This window comes from Chelmon rostratus, chromosome 14 (assembly GCF_017976325.1).
Source record: "Chelmon rostratus isolate fCheRos1 chromosome 14, fCheRos1.pri, whole genome shotgun sequence".
Taxonomy (NCBI): domain Eukaryota; kingdom Metazoa; phylum Chordata; class Actinopteri; order Chaetodontiformes; family Chaetodontidae; genus Chelmon; species Chelmon rostratus.
Window position 1 is genome coordinate 23,664,589 of NC_055671.1, and position 17,093 is coordinate 23,681,681.

At 41.8% G+C, this 17,093-nt stretch overlaps 1 protein-coding gene across 1 annotated transcript; it reads right to left on the minus strand.

Annotated features, from left to right (window-relative positions):
- Positions 1-3,249: 3,249 nt before the first annotated feature.
- On the minus strand, positions 3,250-16,983 carry rcc1l (RCC1 like). The gene is made up of 12 exons (XM_041952479.1): positions 16,843-16,983; positions 15,588-15,873; positions 15,102-15,231; positions 13,906-14,034; positions 12,633-12,699; positions 11,435-11,486; positions 10,965-11,049; positions 9,246-9,427; positions 8,622-8,709; positions 6,283-6,456; positions 4,532-4,617; positions 3,250-4,430 (listed from the first exon to the last, which is right to left on the minus strand). The coding sequence occupies exons 2-12, from the start codon at positions 15,870-15,872 to the stop codon at positions 4,353-4,355; spliced, it is 1,356 nt and encodes a 451-aa protein (XP_041808413.1). The 5' UTR covers position 15,873; positions 16,843-16,983; the 3' UTR covers positions 3,250-4,352.
- Between the last annotated feature and the right edge of the window lie 110 nt (positions 16,984-17,093).

The following is a 17,093-nucleotide window of genomic DNA, read 5'->3' on the forward strand; positions in this document are numbered from 1 at the left end:
ACTACATTTATTTGATAACTTTAGTTACTAGTTACTTTGCAGATTCAGATTTATATAAGATTTGAATCAACTACTTCATTATGAAGTATTGTTCTAATGAAGTTACCCAGCAGTAAGTAAAGTAATTAAAATCAGCTCCACCTGCAATTTGTGATGAATAAATGTACGTTACTCTGAAATTCTGCATTTTTACTTTTGGTACTTTAAGTATATTTTGATGCTTATACTTTTGTAGTTTTAGATTTTGATTGCAGGAGTTTTACATGCAGCAGAGTATTCTCATACTGTGGTACTTTTACTAAAGTAAAAGATCTGAGTACTTCTTCCACCACTGCAAGTAGTATAGAAAATCTTAAATTGGCTCCACATTGACGAAGTACGCTGACGCATCTGAATTTTGTAGCCTAAATATAAAACACAGTCATTTCACTTTAAATAAAATGTATTTAAAGTAACTGTACTTGAGTTAAATACTCTAATACTTTTACCTCTCAGTTCCCACTCAACTGTCAAAGTAACAGGTGAAAAGTGAAGTGGAACCGCGAACAGAGGAGCATCGCTGCTAATTGAAATGCATCACTTCGCTCTGCGCGATCGATTTACAGTCTGTTGAGTTACAAGGTCACCGCTGGGAAATCTCCACCCACAGAAACGACTAATCAAAGATATGAACAGCAGTGAGTCAGCACTTCGCCCACACAAACACACACAGCAACAGAACATGTCCTCACATCACACACCAGTCTGACAAGCTCACTGGTGTCACTGGGTTTACTGGTGACTTCCTGGTTTTAAAGCTGGAACTCTCCGGTCGCAGTTTTCGACGTTCATCGACCATGATGATTGTTTTCTGGAGCTTTGAACCACAACTTTACTGTCACTGTTCACTGTTACATGTGGCTAAAAAGCTGTAAAAACCCCACCATGAAGCAGCCATTTGTTTCCCTTGGCAGCTGGTGGAGACCAAAACAGAGCTAAGAGAGAGTAAAAACTGGACTAACATTGACCAGGTGACACAAACAGGACTCCAAATCAACGATAATGTTGCTCCGAAACAGCTGCATGGCTGTAAGATAAATAAGCAACTGTTAGCTAACAAGTTTCCCACATTGCAATATGTTTTCATAGGATGGCGAAGGCGTGACCCACCCTACTCTGCCTCTGATTGGCTTGCCCTATTCTCACCCTCCATCATAAATGAATAATTTATGATGGAGGACCACCCCCCATCATCACTCCTCATGCCCAAACCTAACCAACCAAAGAAGGCAACGAGCACTATCCAATCAGAGGCAGAGCAGGGTGGGGCATGCCTTCATCATCCAGCCACATCAGCTTAAAGGGCGAAGATGTGCATTCACAACTTGTTTCTGCTGCCCCCTAGTGGCCAAAATACAGATGCAAGTCTAAAGCGCAAACGAGAGGCCCTTAAAGCGCCAACTACGGCTGAAATCACGTGTCAACAGATCCATCTCCATGACAACTGAGCAAACTACATCCATTGATGATGACCAAGTGTATGATATGGTTGAAAGCTCAGAAAAAGCTACTAAATAAATGTTTTATCAGCTGATCTGTGTGAGCAGTAGCAGTTTTATTTGCTCCCAATAAGGAGCAGTTTGACCCACAAGTTTAGCTCCACTCTGTTAGCCTGCACGCTAACGGATCTCATTTTGAATTTAAAGTTTGTTCGTCACTCGGACCAACCAGCTGGAAAATGTTGCGAATGGAATCTGGATTTGACTCTCGTCGCTGTGTGTTCTCACGTCCTGCCTCACACGCTGATCCCAGGTCGGATGTTTTATGCTCGCTCAGTAGTTTTGTCATAAATACATTTCCACAGCCCCTGAGGGCCCCGCAGCTGCCACAATGATGAATGGCCCCGAAATACAGGAACTCGATGGGGGAACACGGTACAACCAGGTTTACTGCGCTGACCTCAGACACATTCACTGTACTGTCAGACTGAACCCGTCCAGCAGCGGTGAGGAAGTATTCAGAGCCTGTACTTCAGTAAAAGTACTAATACCACACTGCAAAACAAAAACAAATCTGACTGTTATACTTTTATACATCATTAGATTATGATGACTCATGCATTTAAAAGTAAAAGCTTGATTTTACTGATGTGGTTAGCTGAGGTGGAGCTCATTTTGAACTATTTTGTACAGAACTGATTATTTTTATGTTTGGTTTGTAAAAAAATAAATAAATTTAAAAAAGCTGTCACAATAGTGCCTTCACTCTTCTTTATGTCCAACCAGCAGAACAAACCTCAGAATTATTAAAGATACGATAAAACGATTAAACAAGCTGGAGCCATTAAATGTTTTTACATTTAAAATTACTTCAACAATTATTTAAAAATGTGTTACAAGATACTTTACAATCGACAAACTGCTTAATGGGCTAATTGTGTTGGAGATCAGAACAAAATGTCACGGTTTGGTCCAAATTATTGGGCAACAGTTTAAAAAGCAGTTGTTGGTTTCCAGATTAAATATTCATCATGCATTTAGTAGAAACCAACACTGAATTTTAAGCTTGTTTGTAGACAAATTACACATTTCTGCATCAATGGTGCACTGATTAAACGTTTTACTGAGCTACAGCAAATAATTGTTATAAGTTAAGAGCATTTTAGACTTGCTTTGGCTCGATTTTCTAGTTTATTGTGTCTAAATCTCATGCTCAGCAGCCACGAGAGTGCAGATTACTTCACCGCAACGTGTTCAGCCGTGATGGTTAGAAAGAAATGTCATCTTTATTCTTCTTATCGCTGTCAAAATGTTGATGCATCGACTGTTACAGAAGTTTCTCTCATTTCTTAGATATCTTGAATAAAATCTGTGGTCGACGCAGAGAAAATAAGACGCAGTGAAGATCAGCCACAATCATCATTTCACGGTTTTATCACTGAACTTCAGTTCATTATCTTCCTCTGGAATCACATTAATACAACGTACTGAATAAATAACGTTTCAGATGTCAGACACTCAGTTCTTGTGGTCTCTCTGTGCTGTTGCATCAATCTGTGTCGACGTGTTAAAAAGCAGAATGAAAATATTGTTTGAGTCATTGGTGTTTGTGTAAATTTGAGTCACTGCAGACTTTGTTTTGATGAAGAATGACTTCCTGTTTGTCTGCAGTATTTCATCACTTTATGTACTGTTAGTGAATCTTTATTTAACCTGTAATTAGCACCACAAAATCATCCTAAAATAAAGCTCCATCCAAAATTCAGTCTAATTTCAGTGTTTATTAACACACAAATGATGTGGTCAGTAACAATATGTTTATTAAATATGGAGTATTGCATAATGTGTATTGAATGGCATCAAACAGTGTGGGGAAAAGTGGGTTCACCCTCTCATACAGGGAGACAGAACAAGAAAAAACGTCTTCGGATCGTGTGTCATGCCGCAAGCTGTCAGGGGGCCATGTTTGTAGTTTTCACGAGCACAACACGCACACACTACAGATGACACGGCGGAGGGTCTTCAGTCTATCTGCAGGTGACAGAGAGACAACAACTTTTCTCTGACTGTCGATGTCTTCACGGCCTTTTTAAAATGGTTTTTAAAACATGGCGCAGTCCTGCAGAGTGCCACAACATGTCGTCTGAGAGTCTGTGGATCCCACAGTGGATCACTTCGCTCACTGGCCACATTTCTCTCACAGCGAAGGCGCAAACGAACACGAGACATTTTCAACCACCTGAGTGGTGGTTAAAGTTTTCTGCTTGGAAGCTTCTTTGGTTTATTACAACCTGGGTTTTATTTTCATAGCTTTGGGCCTCATTTCGTCATTCAAGTAATTACTGTAGAAACTATGAAAGTAAAACCAAGTTGCAATTAGTGCAGCAACAGCTAGTTTCATAGCGGTTAACCTGCAGATGAATAGTCTTTAAAAAACATGTCCAGGGTGACGTCTTCAAAGGTCTTTTTTTGTCCGACCACCTCAAAGAAATTCAGTTTGTAATAATATGAAACAGAAAAGCTGCAAATTCTCACATCGGAGACGCTGCAACAGGAGATTTATTTGCATTTTTTCCACTGTTTTCCTTGAAATCTGGTCGTTTCAGCTCAAGCTGAGATAAACCAAAACTATCCTTTAATGTCTTTCCCATCTGACCTTCATGCAGGATAAAGCGAGCTCAGTCGGCGTCAGTCTGCTGCAGAATCGACTGCTCTGCTCTGCGGAGCGACACCGGGCTCCGTCGCCTGCGGAGAGCAGCTGGCTTCAAGACTCCGCCGCGGCCCCCGTCGGCTCCCCGAGGCGCCCGGGGGTCAGCGGGAGGGCTCGGCCAAACATCCAGCCTTTCATCCACTTGTGCTGAGGAACGCAGGAGCTCACAGGAGGGACTTCACCAGCGCCACCATGTGGTCAACGCCACACGCTACGTCCACCACCTGACCTGGAACAGTCACCTGCCAGAAATTTGTATTATTATTCCGAGCTCACAAAGCGTCAGCTGGACAGTTTTCACCCTCTTGCTTACATGACTAATATTGAATCAGTGTTGTCTTACTCGCCATGGGAAGTACTGGTCGTCTCTCTTCCCGATGCCCAAACAACCTCGAACATTCTTCCCCCAAACGAACAGCTCGCCTCGATCTGCAAAGCAACAGTCAAACATGAGCCCGCTGTGACACTGAGCGCCTGCTGGGCCTCGGTGCAGGGCAGCTGCAGTTTGCAACAAGCCAGAGCTTTCAGCGGGACGATCCCTGAGACATACAGGATAACATAAAAACAACCGGAGTTCATAACGTCGCTGCATTTAAACGATCGTCACATCGGCTTTGTTAAAGCACAATCATTTTTTAACACAGTTCAACCTGAGAGAAGATTAATACCGCTCTCATGTCTGCGTGGAAGAGATGAAGCCTCAGCCAGCTGCCAGCTATCTTAGCATAAAGACTGGAAACGGGGGGAAACAGCTAGCCTGGTTTTGTGCCGGACTGTTTAAATGCAGTGAGGATAAAAAAAGTACAATGTTCACGTCTGGAATGTCGTGAGCTGAAACGATTCATCAATTAATTTAAAAGTTGATACAGAAAAACAATCTGCAACTGTTAATTATTAATTTATAGACTTTTCAAGCGAAAAAATAGTGAAGCAAAGAAACACATCCTCAGGTTCCAGGTGTCATATATCACAGGAAACTGAATGTCTTTGGGTTTCGGACTCTGCAAAGTTCCCATTTTTTGACATTTTATACACTAAACAATTCATTGAAAAATAAATCGGCGGATTAATTTTGATAAGGAAAAGAAGAGTTTGTTGCAGCCACAAGTACAAGTACCTCAAATTGTACTTGAGTGCAATACTTAATATTACCTACTTTCCACCACTGTCTTAAACCGAAGAAACGATCACTGATTTTAGCGAATGATCCATTGAAGGCAAAGTCACTGGTGAAAATACTTCTGACATAAAGGGTAACTTTGGTCTGTTTCAACCTGGAAATAGACCTTTTTCTTAAAGAGTAAGGTCCTTTTTGTTTAACCAGAAACAGCCGATATATCACTCTCACAAAATCCGCCAGACTCCATTTAAAGAAACAGTAATTTTATCATTGTAATACCCATTTCCTTAAAACACGACAGAAACTAAATACATCCCTCGCATCTGCCCCGATTCAGTGAATTTAGGGTTTATTTTTTAAACAAACTAGAGTTGGTCATGACTGTTGGAACAGTGGGAAGATGAACCAATATGGATTTGTTGAGTTTTGTTTTGTTTATATCAAGTTTGAACGAAGTGTTTTCCGATGATAAAATGACTGTTTCTGTAAATGGAGTCTGGTGGCTTTGGCGAGACCTACACAGCGGCCGTTTCTGGCTAAACAAAGGATCTTACTCTTTAACAAAAAGGTCCGTCTCTGTTGGGAGCCTTTCCATAATGCTGTCAGACACTTGAATAACATTTTGAGCCGGTCGGTGGCAAAAACAAACACTTTAAGTGGACGCACATTGACGGAGCTACAATGCAGCCTGTTTCACAGCTGCCGGTCGCAGGGCTCTCGATCAATACTGGAAAAAATTCAAAGATTGTTGTCCCCATTAGTCACTTAGACACAAAAACAAAGGGAAATGGTGTCCTGGTTAAAAAATACCCTTGAACTTTTCTTGTTTTTTACTGGTTCGGAAGTTTGAGTTTGACTAATAAAAAGTGTCTAAAAGCTTGCAGACTGGATGAGACAGAATCTCTTTGCACTTTTTGAGCTTTAATTTCCGTCTCTAAAAAAGATCAGAGCGGCTTTAAGACGAGCGCTCTCACCTGTCACTGCAGCGAAGTGGTTCAGGCCACACCTGATCCTGGTGACGGCGACGGAGGGGTTGAACTCTGAGCGTCCGAACAGCGTGGAGGGAATCATCTCCGGGGTCGACGATTCCGACAGTTTGGGACCTTTTCCCAGAATGCCGTAGCCCCAAACAAACACCTCGCCTTTATCTGAAGATTCAGAGACACAGAAACACACATGCTGAGATTCAGACACTCACAGGGTGAAGAAATAGATGCAGAGACAGTTCCCAAATCCATAAAACAGACCAACTCGGTACAATATGTGCATACTAATCCTCTGTTTGAGCGATTAGCATCACACACGTCACCATTTTACAATAACAGGAAATGATGCAATATGCAACTTCAAACTTCACAAATACACATAAAAATGTTTTTCCTCAGATTTATTTCTTATTGTTTTTCAAGACTTTTTGGAGCTGTTTCACCACAACCACAATGTATTTCAAGCTTCACCAGTTTACCTCCATTTCCTTTGTGCATGTGATGGTGGGAGAATAATATCAGCAGCTCATCCACATGTAGTTCATGTACTGTCTGTGAGAATACACGCCACATGGCAGGTGTAACGTTCGCTATGTTCACCATCTTAGCTCAGTGTGTTAGCATGAAGCATCAGAAGAAAACTAAAAACTTTCCTCCTCACTTCAGCCTTTAACTAGCTTTCACTTCCTGATGCAGGCCTGAAACTTTGTGCTTTGCCTCACACTCATTCACTGCTGCTCTTCTTTACAAATGATGTATTTTATGTATTCTGTGTACTCTAACTTTCTTTTATTACTATTATACAGCGGCTTTATTTTCCATCTTGTGTTATGCATTGCTTTTATTTTCCTATTTCTACTATTATTATCAAGTCAGTTTTATTCTTTAACATTTCTTTTCTCTCCCTGCTTTAATGCTCATTCTGTCTTCTTACATGAAGCGTTTTGAGCTGAATTTCTCGGATAAAAGGTGCTATAAAAATACCGTTTATCATCATTACCATCATCATTATGAACTTTACTACCACATACTGGATTTTTGGTGATACTCCATCTGCACCTGCGGCTTTGCTGGGGTGGACAAACCGACTATTGCACACCGTTATTTTGCACAACTGCACTACTGTATACATATTTAACTGCTCGAATGTTTATCTTGTACGACAGATTTTATCCTGAATAGCCAGATGTTCAGATGTTTATCCTGGATAGCTTAGTTCTTTATTTTTATTTCATAATTTTTTCTTATATTGTTATTTTGTATTGTATTTTTGCCTCTTACTTGAAAGTAGTTCTTGTTTTTATTTTGCATGCCCCTGTGTGTCCACCTTTTGAGCTGCTGGAACTGCAAATTTCTCTTTGGAGATGAATAAAGTATCTATCTATCTATCTATCTATCTATCTATCTTTTAGATGCTATTTATTCAGCTAGGGACAAACCTCACCGGTTGACAAAAGTGAATAATAATTAGTGCATCTGAATCGTGATTCAGTGAGTTCTTCCTTGACACACATGTCGACCTCCCACCAACTTTCATGAAAATCGGGCCTGTAGTTTTCCCATAATCCCGCTGACAGAGAGACGAACAAACTGAACTGCAAAGATAACCTCCTTTGTGGAGGTAGTAAACCTTTTGCACAGCAGGCTGGAAGTAAACTGACAAACCACAGCTTGAAATAATTTAAAATAATAGGTAGCTGCCCGACATATCCTTGATCTCTAATGGCTATAATGGTGCAATATCTTGCAGGTATTATTGGCAGTATTGCACAATAGTAGTAAAGAAAAAGATCTTTACTTCTAGGCCTAAAAGTAGCAGCAAAAATGCATCACTCTGATTATTTTAGGCCAGTTAGGACGAATTTCCAGCTCTGTGACATTTGATAAACACCAGCTTTGCTTTTTGAATATCTGTGAACATCAACACTGCCTTGAAAAAACCCATTAAAGATAGAAAACATCCAGCTGGTTGACTCAGCTCTCATTAAAACAGCATTAATCGAGGAAAACACACCACACCACAGAGTCTGGATGAGTCAAAGCTCCAGCTCATATCTCACACAGATGTTTGCCAGAGACAGTTGGTGGTGGCCCTGTCACACTGTCTAAAAGGTAAACAGATGCCAGACACCAAAAACTGTGATCTATGACGCCACCAAGAGGCCACGTGAGGAGTCGCTCCTCTGCCAGCAGGCTGACTTCTGCAGCTAACAGCTAACGAGCTCCTTGTTTCAGTGGATCTAAGGCGTCTGTGTTTTCATCTGCAGCTCTCTAACTGACGCTCGCAGTCCAAACACCTCGTCCACAGTGTTCCTGGACGCACTGACCGTTGAGAATGGCCACCTGCGTGCCTCCACACGCCGCCTGAACCACCTTTCCGCAGCCTTTCAGGGGAAGATGTCGAGGAGAGTTGATCTGGAAGGAAAAGATAAACAAGCGTTCAGTGATGGTGAATAACAAGACGTCTGCCGCTGCCACATGTTCATAACAGTCACATGTCTGAACGATTTAAGACAACAACTTTCTCTTTTTGTATGAATGATGAGTGGTCCTGACGTGTCATCATACAGCAGCAGTCCTGTGAGGACGGTCTTCCTCTTCGTCAACAGGCACCATTAATTTCCCGTTAAAATGAGCGATTTAAAACAAGTCTGTGCAGTTCAGAGAGCGATGTGAATCTGATTACTAGCAAAGCAAAGAAGAAAGTTAGACAGGCTCAGGATTATGGCTTCAGCGTCACATCTCGTGTATTTGACCGGTGACGGCTGTGAACTGAGCTGCTTAGACGGCCTGGACAGGTGATGGACAGGTGGAAGCAGAAGCCAACGGAGCCGTCAAACAGTCTTTGTGCCACATGAGCTGCCACCCGCAGACCTGCACAGCCACGTTTCAGTCATATCAGCCAGGCCTCCGCACTCCTGTCTGCCGGACACCACGTCAGCTCTACTCACCTGCGTGGACTCGGTGACCGAGGCCAGCTGCAGGTATTCAGAGTTGCCCCACCCATACAGCTGTCCGTCTCTGGACACGGCCAGGCTGCAGTCTCCATACGTGCTGATCTGCCGCACCTCCACCCCAGCCAGGTCTCCTCCTACCTCCACCGGACTGGAGCTGACGTTGTGGTGTCCCAGACCTGCGAGACAAACAAGAACGAGACATTCATCAAACTGCTAAAAGAGACGGATTCAAGTTTTTTTCAAAATAAAAGCTATTTACTTAATACAACACTTATCTTACATGATTTCTCTGATGTTCTCACAAGTTCTTTCCTGCTCCGGTTTGTTTTTTGTTTTGTTTCCATTTCAGCCAATCTCACAGTATTTTATCCTAACTTACTCTCTCTTACCATTCCAATGCAATTAGCCTTCAAATTTAAACTTAAACTTACTACAGCCTGAATATTTTTTCCAAATAGATGCCTACAGATGACGTTATCTGGGTCTGACTAGCTGGAAAACACTAAGGGACCAAAGCATGAACCCTATCCAAGTCAAAGTTCAATAAAAACTGATAACAATACCACAGAAAAGGAATATTTTGCATGTTTTTCTAACAGCATGGCGAGTTGTTTTTTTTTTTTTTTCAAAAAAAAAGGCCATTTACTACATAAAGATCTATATTTATATTCAGCCAACCTATATTTAGGCCAGTTTACTTATATTTAGGCAATATATCTTTACACTGAGGCCATTTGCTACATTTATCATTTCAAACAATGTGTAAAATCCTTTTTGTGCTACATTTCTTATTGTCCCACAATGCAATGCATGAAGACTCATTGACGATGGTGGCGGGAGAGCTCGAGGAAGATCTTGGGAAACAAAAAGTAGAGTAGATATGTTGTTTGAATTGGTGGTGATTTTCCAAAGGCCTGATTTCTTGTGCATAATTAGCGTGCATACGGTCAAAGTAGGACTCTAACGGCAGACATTCAGGATGAACCGTCAGACATCGCTGCAGAACCTCAAACTCGTACTGAATACTGATGAGACAAAATGTTTTGTTCTCAAGAACACATAATACCATCTTCCATCTGTCTGCCATCCACTCATAATAACACTGCAACTGACGCTGTTCAGGCTTATAAATATCTCAGCGTGTCTTAATTTTAAACCTCATGTGGAGCAACTGGTGCAGAATGTGAAGATTTTTCTATCTGAATAAAGCCTGTTTTTTCTCTTGAGGACAGGAGAAGCATTGTGGAATCAACAAGCACGTCTGTGCCCGACTATGAAGAAATCCTTCACTTCATGCTGTGTTTCAGTACAGGAGGTAAATATCGTGCAGTCTGCTCCTCACTAACAACAAGACGAGAACTACAGTCTGTCGTTTCTGTTTTTAAAAGTCTTCAACTGGAGACGCCTCAGTCACATCACATCTCAAAGGACTTCAGAACATGATGTCCACCACGTTGGATGAATTTAATCTTTTATTTTAGAGCATTTTTAGAGATCTCACTGAGATTACCTGAAAAGTTCTAATAATCCAAAACATGTATTTTGCTGCACAAGTAGCTCGAGGAGGTCGAGCCACATTTTGTGTCTCCGTTCAGCTTCAGTGCAGCAGAACTGGCTACTGCAGAGAAGACATTTTTCATCTGGCCTTCGAGGTTAAGAGTGCCGACTGTGCCCAATACGACAAACTGTCACTCTGACATGAAGTGCACTGACCCGTCTGTCCATCTGCTCCCCATCCACAGGCGAACACTCTCCCCGTCTCGGTGAGGAAAAGGCTGTGGTCCTGTCCACACGCCACCTGGAACCAAAGAAACAGGAATCAGGAATCTGAATGGTGTTACAGCTACATGCAAATGCAAATCTGATCGTCTAATTCAACTCCAAAAAGTGCAAATGTTGAATTCATCCATTAGGTGAGATTAAATTTACGAGCTTGTTAAGAGGAAAAAATTTGGGCTTTACTGAATGGAGTTCTGAGAAGAAGTGATTAATGCAGCGATGCAGCCAAATTAGATTTTAATGCGCACACTGGGCAGGTGTTGGTGGACTCCGGCTATGTGGTGTGTGTGTGTGTGTGTGTGTGTGTGTGAGTGCACCTGAAGGTCTGGTACAGGAAGGGGGGACGCAGACAACCTACAACCAAAACCATCTGTCATCACAGCTCAGACAGAGGCCGCGCTCACCTGGACGACCCTGCAGCCGAAGCCTTCTATCTTGTGAATGATGTGACTGCCGCTGTTTGAACACGAGACAGAAAAATGGCCGATCCGTCATTCGAGGACAGCAGGAGAGGTCACACATCCGTCTCTCAACAACCTGCCGCTTGTATTTGCAAGAACACAACTCCCAGATGAAGAATAAATCAGAGGGAAACGGCCTGTGAGTTATTCTTTTCAGCAGGTAGAGTGTCAAATTAAAAGTCCAACCTTCGGGAACAGCTGATGGAATTAACTTTAAGTTTAGAGTTTTTATCACATTGTTTGTTCTTAAGGTCAAGAATGAAGCTCAACCCTTAAATTAAAGTGTTTTTTGGACCTTTAACTGGAGGTTTGAATGAACTTTAAGAACCTGGTCCCAACTGAAAACGTTTAAGGGGAGAAACACATTGTTAATTCAAGTTTTGTACAGCCCGAGTCTTATTTTTTGGAGTTTTGGCGGTAATAGCAGCACTGTGGATGTGGAAATGAGGTGATAAAAAAAAAAAAGAAGCCCAACAGGAAAAGAAACATGAGCAGTCGGACAATCAGACAGGCTGTAAACAAACTCGCAGGTCAGTCAAACTTATTTGGAAGCAAAAACAAAGGCTGGAAAAGACATTTTTCTGATGAGGATTCCTTAAATTCGGTTATTAAAGATTTTACAAATAAACTGTGTGACTGTTTCTAAACTACCTTCAACAGTCGGGCTCAAATTTTGACCGAGTCTAACACGTCTGACTTAAACTGAAGTGTCTAAAACAGCAAACAAGCAGCCAGAATCCATCGTTAAAGTGATTAAACTGTGATTTAATGGAAGCAGTGTTTGATGACATGAACGCTGTAAACATCTTTCACATCACGACCTGATAGGATACATGATGTGAACACGGCACTACCAGAGCTGCACACACCTGTATACAGTGAGGGATTAGTATATACGTTTTACCTCCAGATAAAGTGTTTAGATAATCTGTCTAAACTGCTTGTTTAGAGCCTGTCGCCATGTTCTCAGCTCTCAGCAATGAATATAATCCATAAAATTGATGCAAAAATCACCCAAAATGTAATAAACCAAAACAAAAGCAGCACATGAGAATGAACGAAAACACCTCAGATTAGAATGAAAATAAAATGATCTCGAGATGTTTGACTGAGCAGGAGCACCAAGTGCTTCAGGACAAACCTGTAATCTTCATCTTCAACTATCCTCCTCCCACACTGGCCATACGCATTGTTTCCCATACTGAAGACTGAAAGAGGAAACACAAAGGAGGAAGGAAAGGACAGATGTTAAATATCATGAACTTGGCAACAGACGTAACTTTTCTTATCTGTTTCAGTGAAATGTGAATGTTTTATCCTGATATTCAAACTCTGTAATAAAAGACCCAAAGCGACCTATGAAAGAAGAAAACGATGAACTACAATGATTAAACGTTTTCCCTTTAAAGACCTTCCTGAGTCACACTATGGGCTGGTGACGATACAAGACATCCACCCTCATCAGGCCAAACTCCAGCCAGAAATCTGGTGATTAAACGCTGCTGGGTAAAAGCTACATGGCAGGTAGAACATGTATGTCCTGAGGGATAAGTGTGGTGGTTTTCTAAATTATTCTACAACTGTGTGTGAGTTCGTCTCAATGCTTTCTGTGTCCAGAGCTCAAAGGTTCCTACTGAAGATGTAAAACCGGGTCACAAAATGAAGTTTCATTTCTAAGCTAACAGCTGGACAGTGTAGTTTTCAGAAAACATAATTCAAACAGGGTTAAACAGTGACTTCATCCAACACTCGTTAGATAAGAAAACCACAAAGCATCAACAGCAGCGTCTTTGAATGTAAAAAAATCTTTATGGAGGTCTCAACCACACTGAGTGAGTCACGATACATCATTCTCTTGTGTCAGGCCAAACTCCAGTCAGATATCTGCTAATTAAATGCCCAACAGCAAAGTACATACCTGCTAAAACATGTGAAGACCTCGAACACACATGAATGCACCCTTCTTTAATTTGGCAAATATCCAAAGCATGGTGAAAACTCATTTAAACTGAATTCATAAAGCAAAACAACACAATGTCGAGGGCAGCAAAAGAGACACGAACTCATTCTAAAAACTGAGCTTTCATTAACTGGTGCTTGTTAGAACATCTGTATGCTAATTTACTGAACGGACCTATAGACCATTATGGGCTTTTAGATGGGATTTAACAGCTGCCTGATAATCATTCATTCTCACTGAGTGGTGGGAGGAGGATGGTAAAGGACGCACAGTGTGACAGGAGGTTGTTAACAACACTATACCAGGTGTTCTTCCTCTTCCCACAAGCTGTGACGAGCACTCCGCTGCCACGTCTCCTCTAAAAAGCCTTCACTGATTTATAGTGATGATGCTCTTCGTGTACAAGTCGACCGGTGATGTGCTGCAGCTAGCTGGTGCAGGAGGAGTCTCTTACCTCCTTCTTGGTCAGTGAGAACCAGGGAGTGAGCGCGGCCACACGCAACCTGAACCACTCTGGTCTGCAGAGGCTCCGCGAGAGGCAGAGCCACCGGGGAGGGCTCCAACACGTAGTCGTAGCTCTGATCTGCGGGGACATCCGAACGGAAAACATGCTGCACTGACTTTATTCATGTGGTAATACTCAAAAACCAGCAGGGTGGACTGGAGTCAGATATTCACAAAGAGGAAGCAGTGTACACATCCCATCCTATATGTAACCCAAGTGCAGGAAAACAAATTCAATGCAGGAAAAAGCTGCAATGATTAACTGATTAATCAATTAGCTATCAGCTATTAAATGAATCGGCAACTACTGTGATAACCGATTAATTGCTTTGAGTGTTTTATTTCAAGAAAAACAAAGTCAAAGTTCTCTGATTTCAGCTTCTTACATGTGAGTATTTTCTAGTTTCTTCACACTATGACAGGAAAACAACATTTTTCACCATCAATTTATCACGAAAATAACTAAATAATTGCTGGCTGCAGCCCTACAGAGTCTCCACACACTGGGCTTTAGCACCCAAAAACTTTATTTGACTCAAAAAGACAGCGTTTGGACGCTGCCTTCATCAGACAAATGGCCAACATGAGAAAGATACCAGTGCCTGAAAAACACAGCCATCGAAGTCAGACTATTCAATAAATAGTGATGTTCACATTTCAGTGATGTTCACATTTCCTTCAGGTCTTCATTGCTGATGTTGGTGTTTCTGTACAGCAGGTGGTGCTTTTTCTTTGCTCTACTATTATCTGTGCTGCGTTTGTGGAGATCTGGACAAAAAAAGGTTGAGGTCGGCCCCTGGGGGGCAGAATAACAAGCTAGAAACATCTGACATTAACAACAGTTGTTAAGCTGAACGTGTTGGTCAACAGTCCAGCAGATACAGAGCCGTGTCTCTGTCCACCTGGCTAGTGCAAGCCCAATATTCACTCTGCTTTTAGCTTAGTTTTACTCTCCACCAACTTTAGAGGCTAAATGCTGCACTACGATCACCTGCAGGTCAGCTGTTTGATGGCTGGTGCTGTGCAGTGGATTTATCACAGCTTTTATGTGAAATTAGCCCAAAACGACACGCTAACACACACTCATTCTCTGTGGCAGCGAGTCAAGCAGAGCAGAGGGAAGCAGCGTTTCTGGTTTTGTCTTACGGCGGCTGTGTTGTGTGCGTTGGAAGCCCAGCTGAGAGTCCTTGTTCAGGCCCATGCCCCACAGCTTGATCACATCTTTGGTCGGGGAGGCGATGAGAGTGAAGCCGTAACCACAAGCAGCAGAAGAGATCTGCAACAGAGCGAGTTCAGTCAAAACTATTTAAACACGTCCCCTGTCCAAATGGAGCTTAAGACATCACTTGAGCCAATTAGAACAATAAGACTGTGTATTTCAATGATTAAAAAGGCTCATACAAATAAAATCAAAAAATAAATTTGCTTTTTCTGAATTCAGCTCAGCAGTTAGTGAGGACAGCAAAAGAAACTCATACTTTCCAGACTACAATGATGCAGCAGTGCAGCTGATTTGACTTGAAGCGCATCAAATCTTTATGATATGACACTGAAAAATAGTCACTGACATGCACTGGCCAATATTAACAAGCTTAACTCATAAGGCTCCATATGAAGCTCATTAAACTTCACCTTCTCTGCAGTCTCCAGCCGGTAAGGAGTCAGCTGGTATTTGCGGGGCTTCTTCCTGCCGCTGTCCGGCACCACGAAGCTGGGGATACCCAGAGCGCCAGTGAAGCTAAAGCCCCATACAAACACCTTGTGGCTGGGCTTTTTGTGCTGGCCGACATACTGAAAAACTGGACCGGTGCTGCTTTTCTCCTGAGGTCTGGATGCTTTACTGAGTGTCGCATAACCACAGACCTGAAGCCCTGTGCTCATGTGTCGAGTGCACAGTCGCACATGCGGAAGAGCCATCCTGCAGAAAGAGACGAGGCAGGGGTACATAACTGTACATAACAGCAGGTAAAAGTTTAAACAGCCTGGAGAATATCCACAAATCATTTTGACAGCTGTATTTCTGAAGACAAGATAAGTCAGTTTTAAACATCTGGAGGGAGGTTATTTTCGTAATTTAAGTTGAAATAGTGTATCAGAACTACATAGTAATTTTCCTTATTGTAAAAAATTGCATTTTGTCTTTAAATAATTTTAAATCAGCATGAAACGAACTGTTAAAATAGACAAACGTTTGCACACATCACCTGCAGAAATTATGTTTAGTATAAGGTTGAAAAATAATGGCACTTAGAAATGTTGAACCTGCTTAACAAAATCATTGAGCAATCACAGCTTGTCCGGTCATGAATTTCAGAAAATATTTCAGCTTTAGTCTAAATAGACAGCGTAAATACGCTACAACCGTACAACTGTGTGCACTGAGTTATGGAGAGAAAATGTAAAAGCGCCAAATTGCGTTCACTTATTCTGACAAATAATTACCATAACCTTATTGAACAAAAAACATATGATACTGGGAGCCATTAAGGACTTCCAAGGTTGGTCAGGGTCTACTGATAAGTTCGGCATGCTGCTGGTTTACTAAACAGCTCTAAATTTTAATTAAATGTCACACTTTAATCCCTTAACGACCAGCGGGCCCCGCAATAACGTTAACTGCTAACGAACTTTAGCTAAAGCAGGACGTTGACACCGATGAGTGGACTAACACGTGAAACGGCTAACATAGGTTAGAATTATCCTAATAATAATACCGAATGACAAAGTGGCTCCCAATCATTCGATCAGGGTAACAGACAATATTTTACTAAAAATAAAAGTTTGGCAATATTCACGGCAGTGTTAAATTATCAGTAATATGAACGGAGTTTCACCTCGTGTTCTCTTCGCTTTTCCACATGCAGCCACTGACTTCAGGTGAACTTACCTTTCCTTCCTGTTAGACCGGGTTTAAAAACGTGTTTCACAGGCTGACGAACGAACTTGTGCTGTAAAGAAATTGATGTGAACTTGCTGAAACGGTGGCAATATATTTCAATGTCATTATCGCGTGTTTGTTTATCTTTACCTAACCTGACCCCGGAAAGGGAAACTATGTTCTTCTATGGTTCTGCTTCCCTGTAAATAATAGTCCCATTAGTAAAGCATTGCGCCACCTACTGGACCAGAGGGCATATA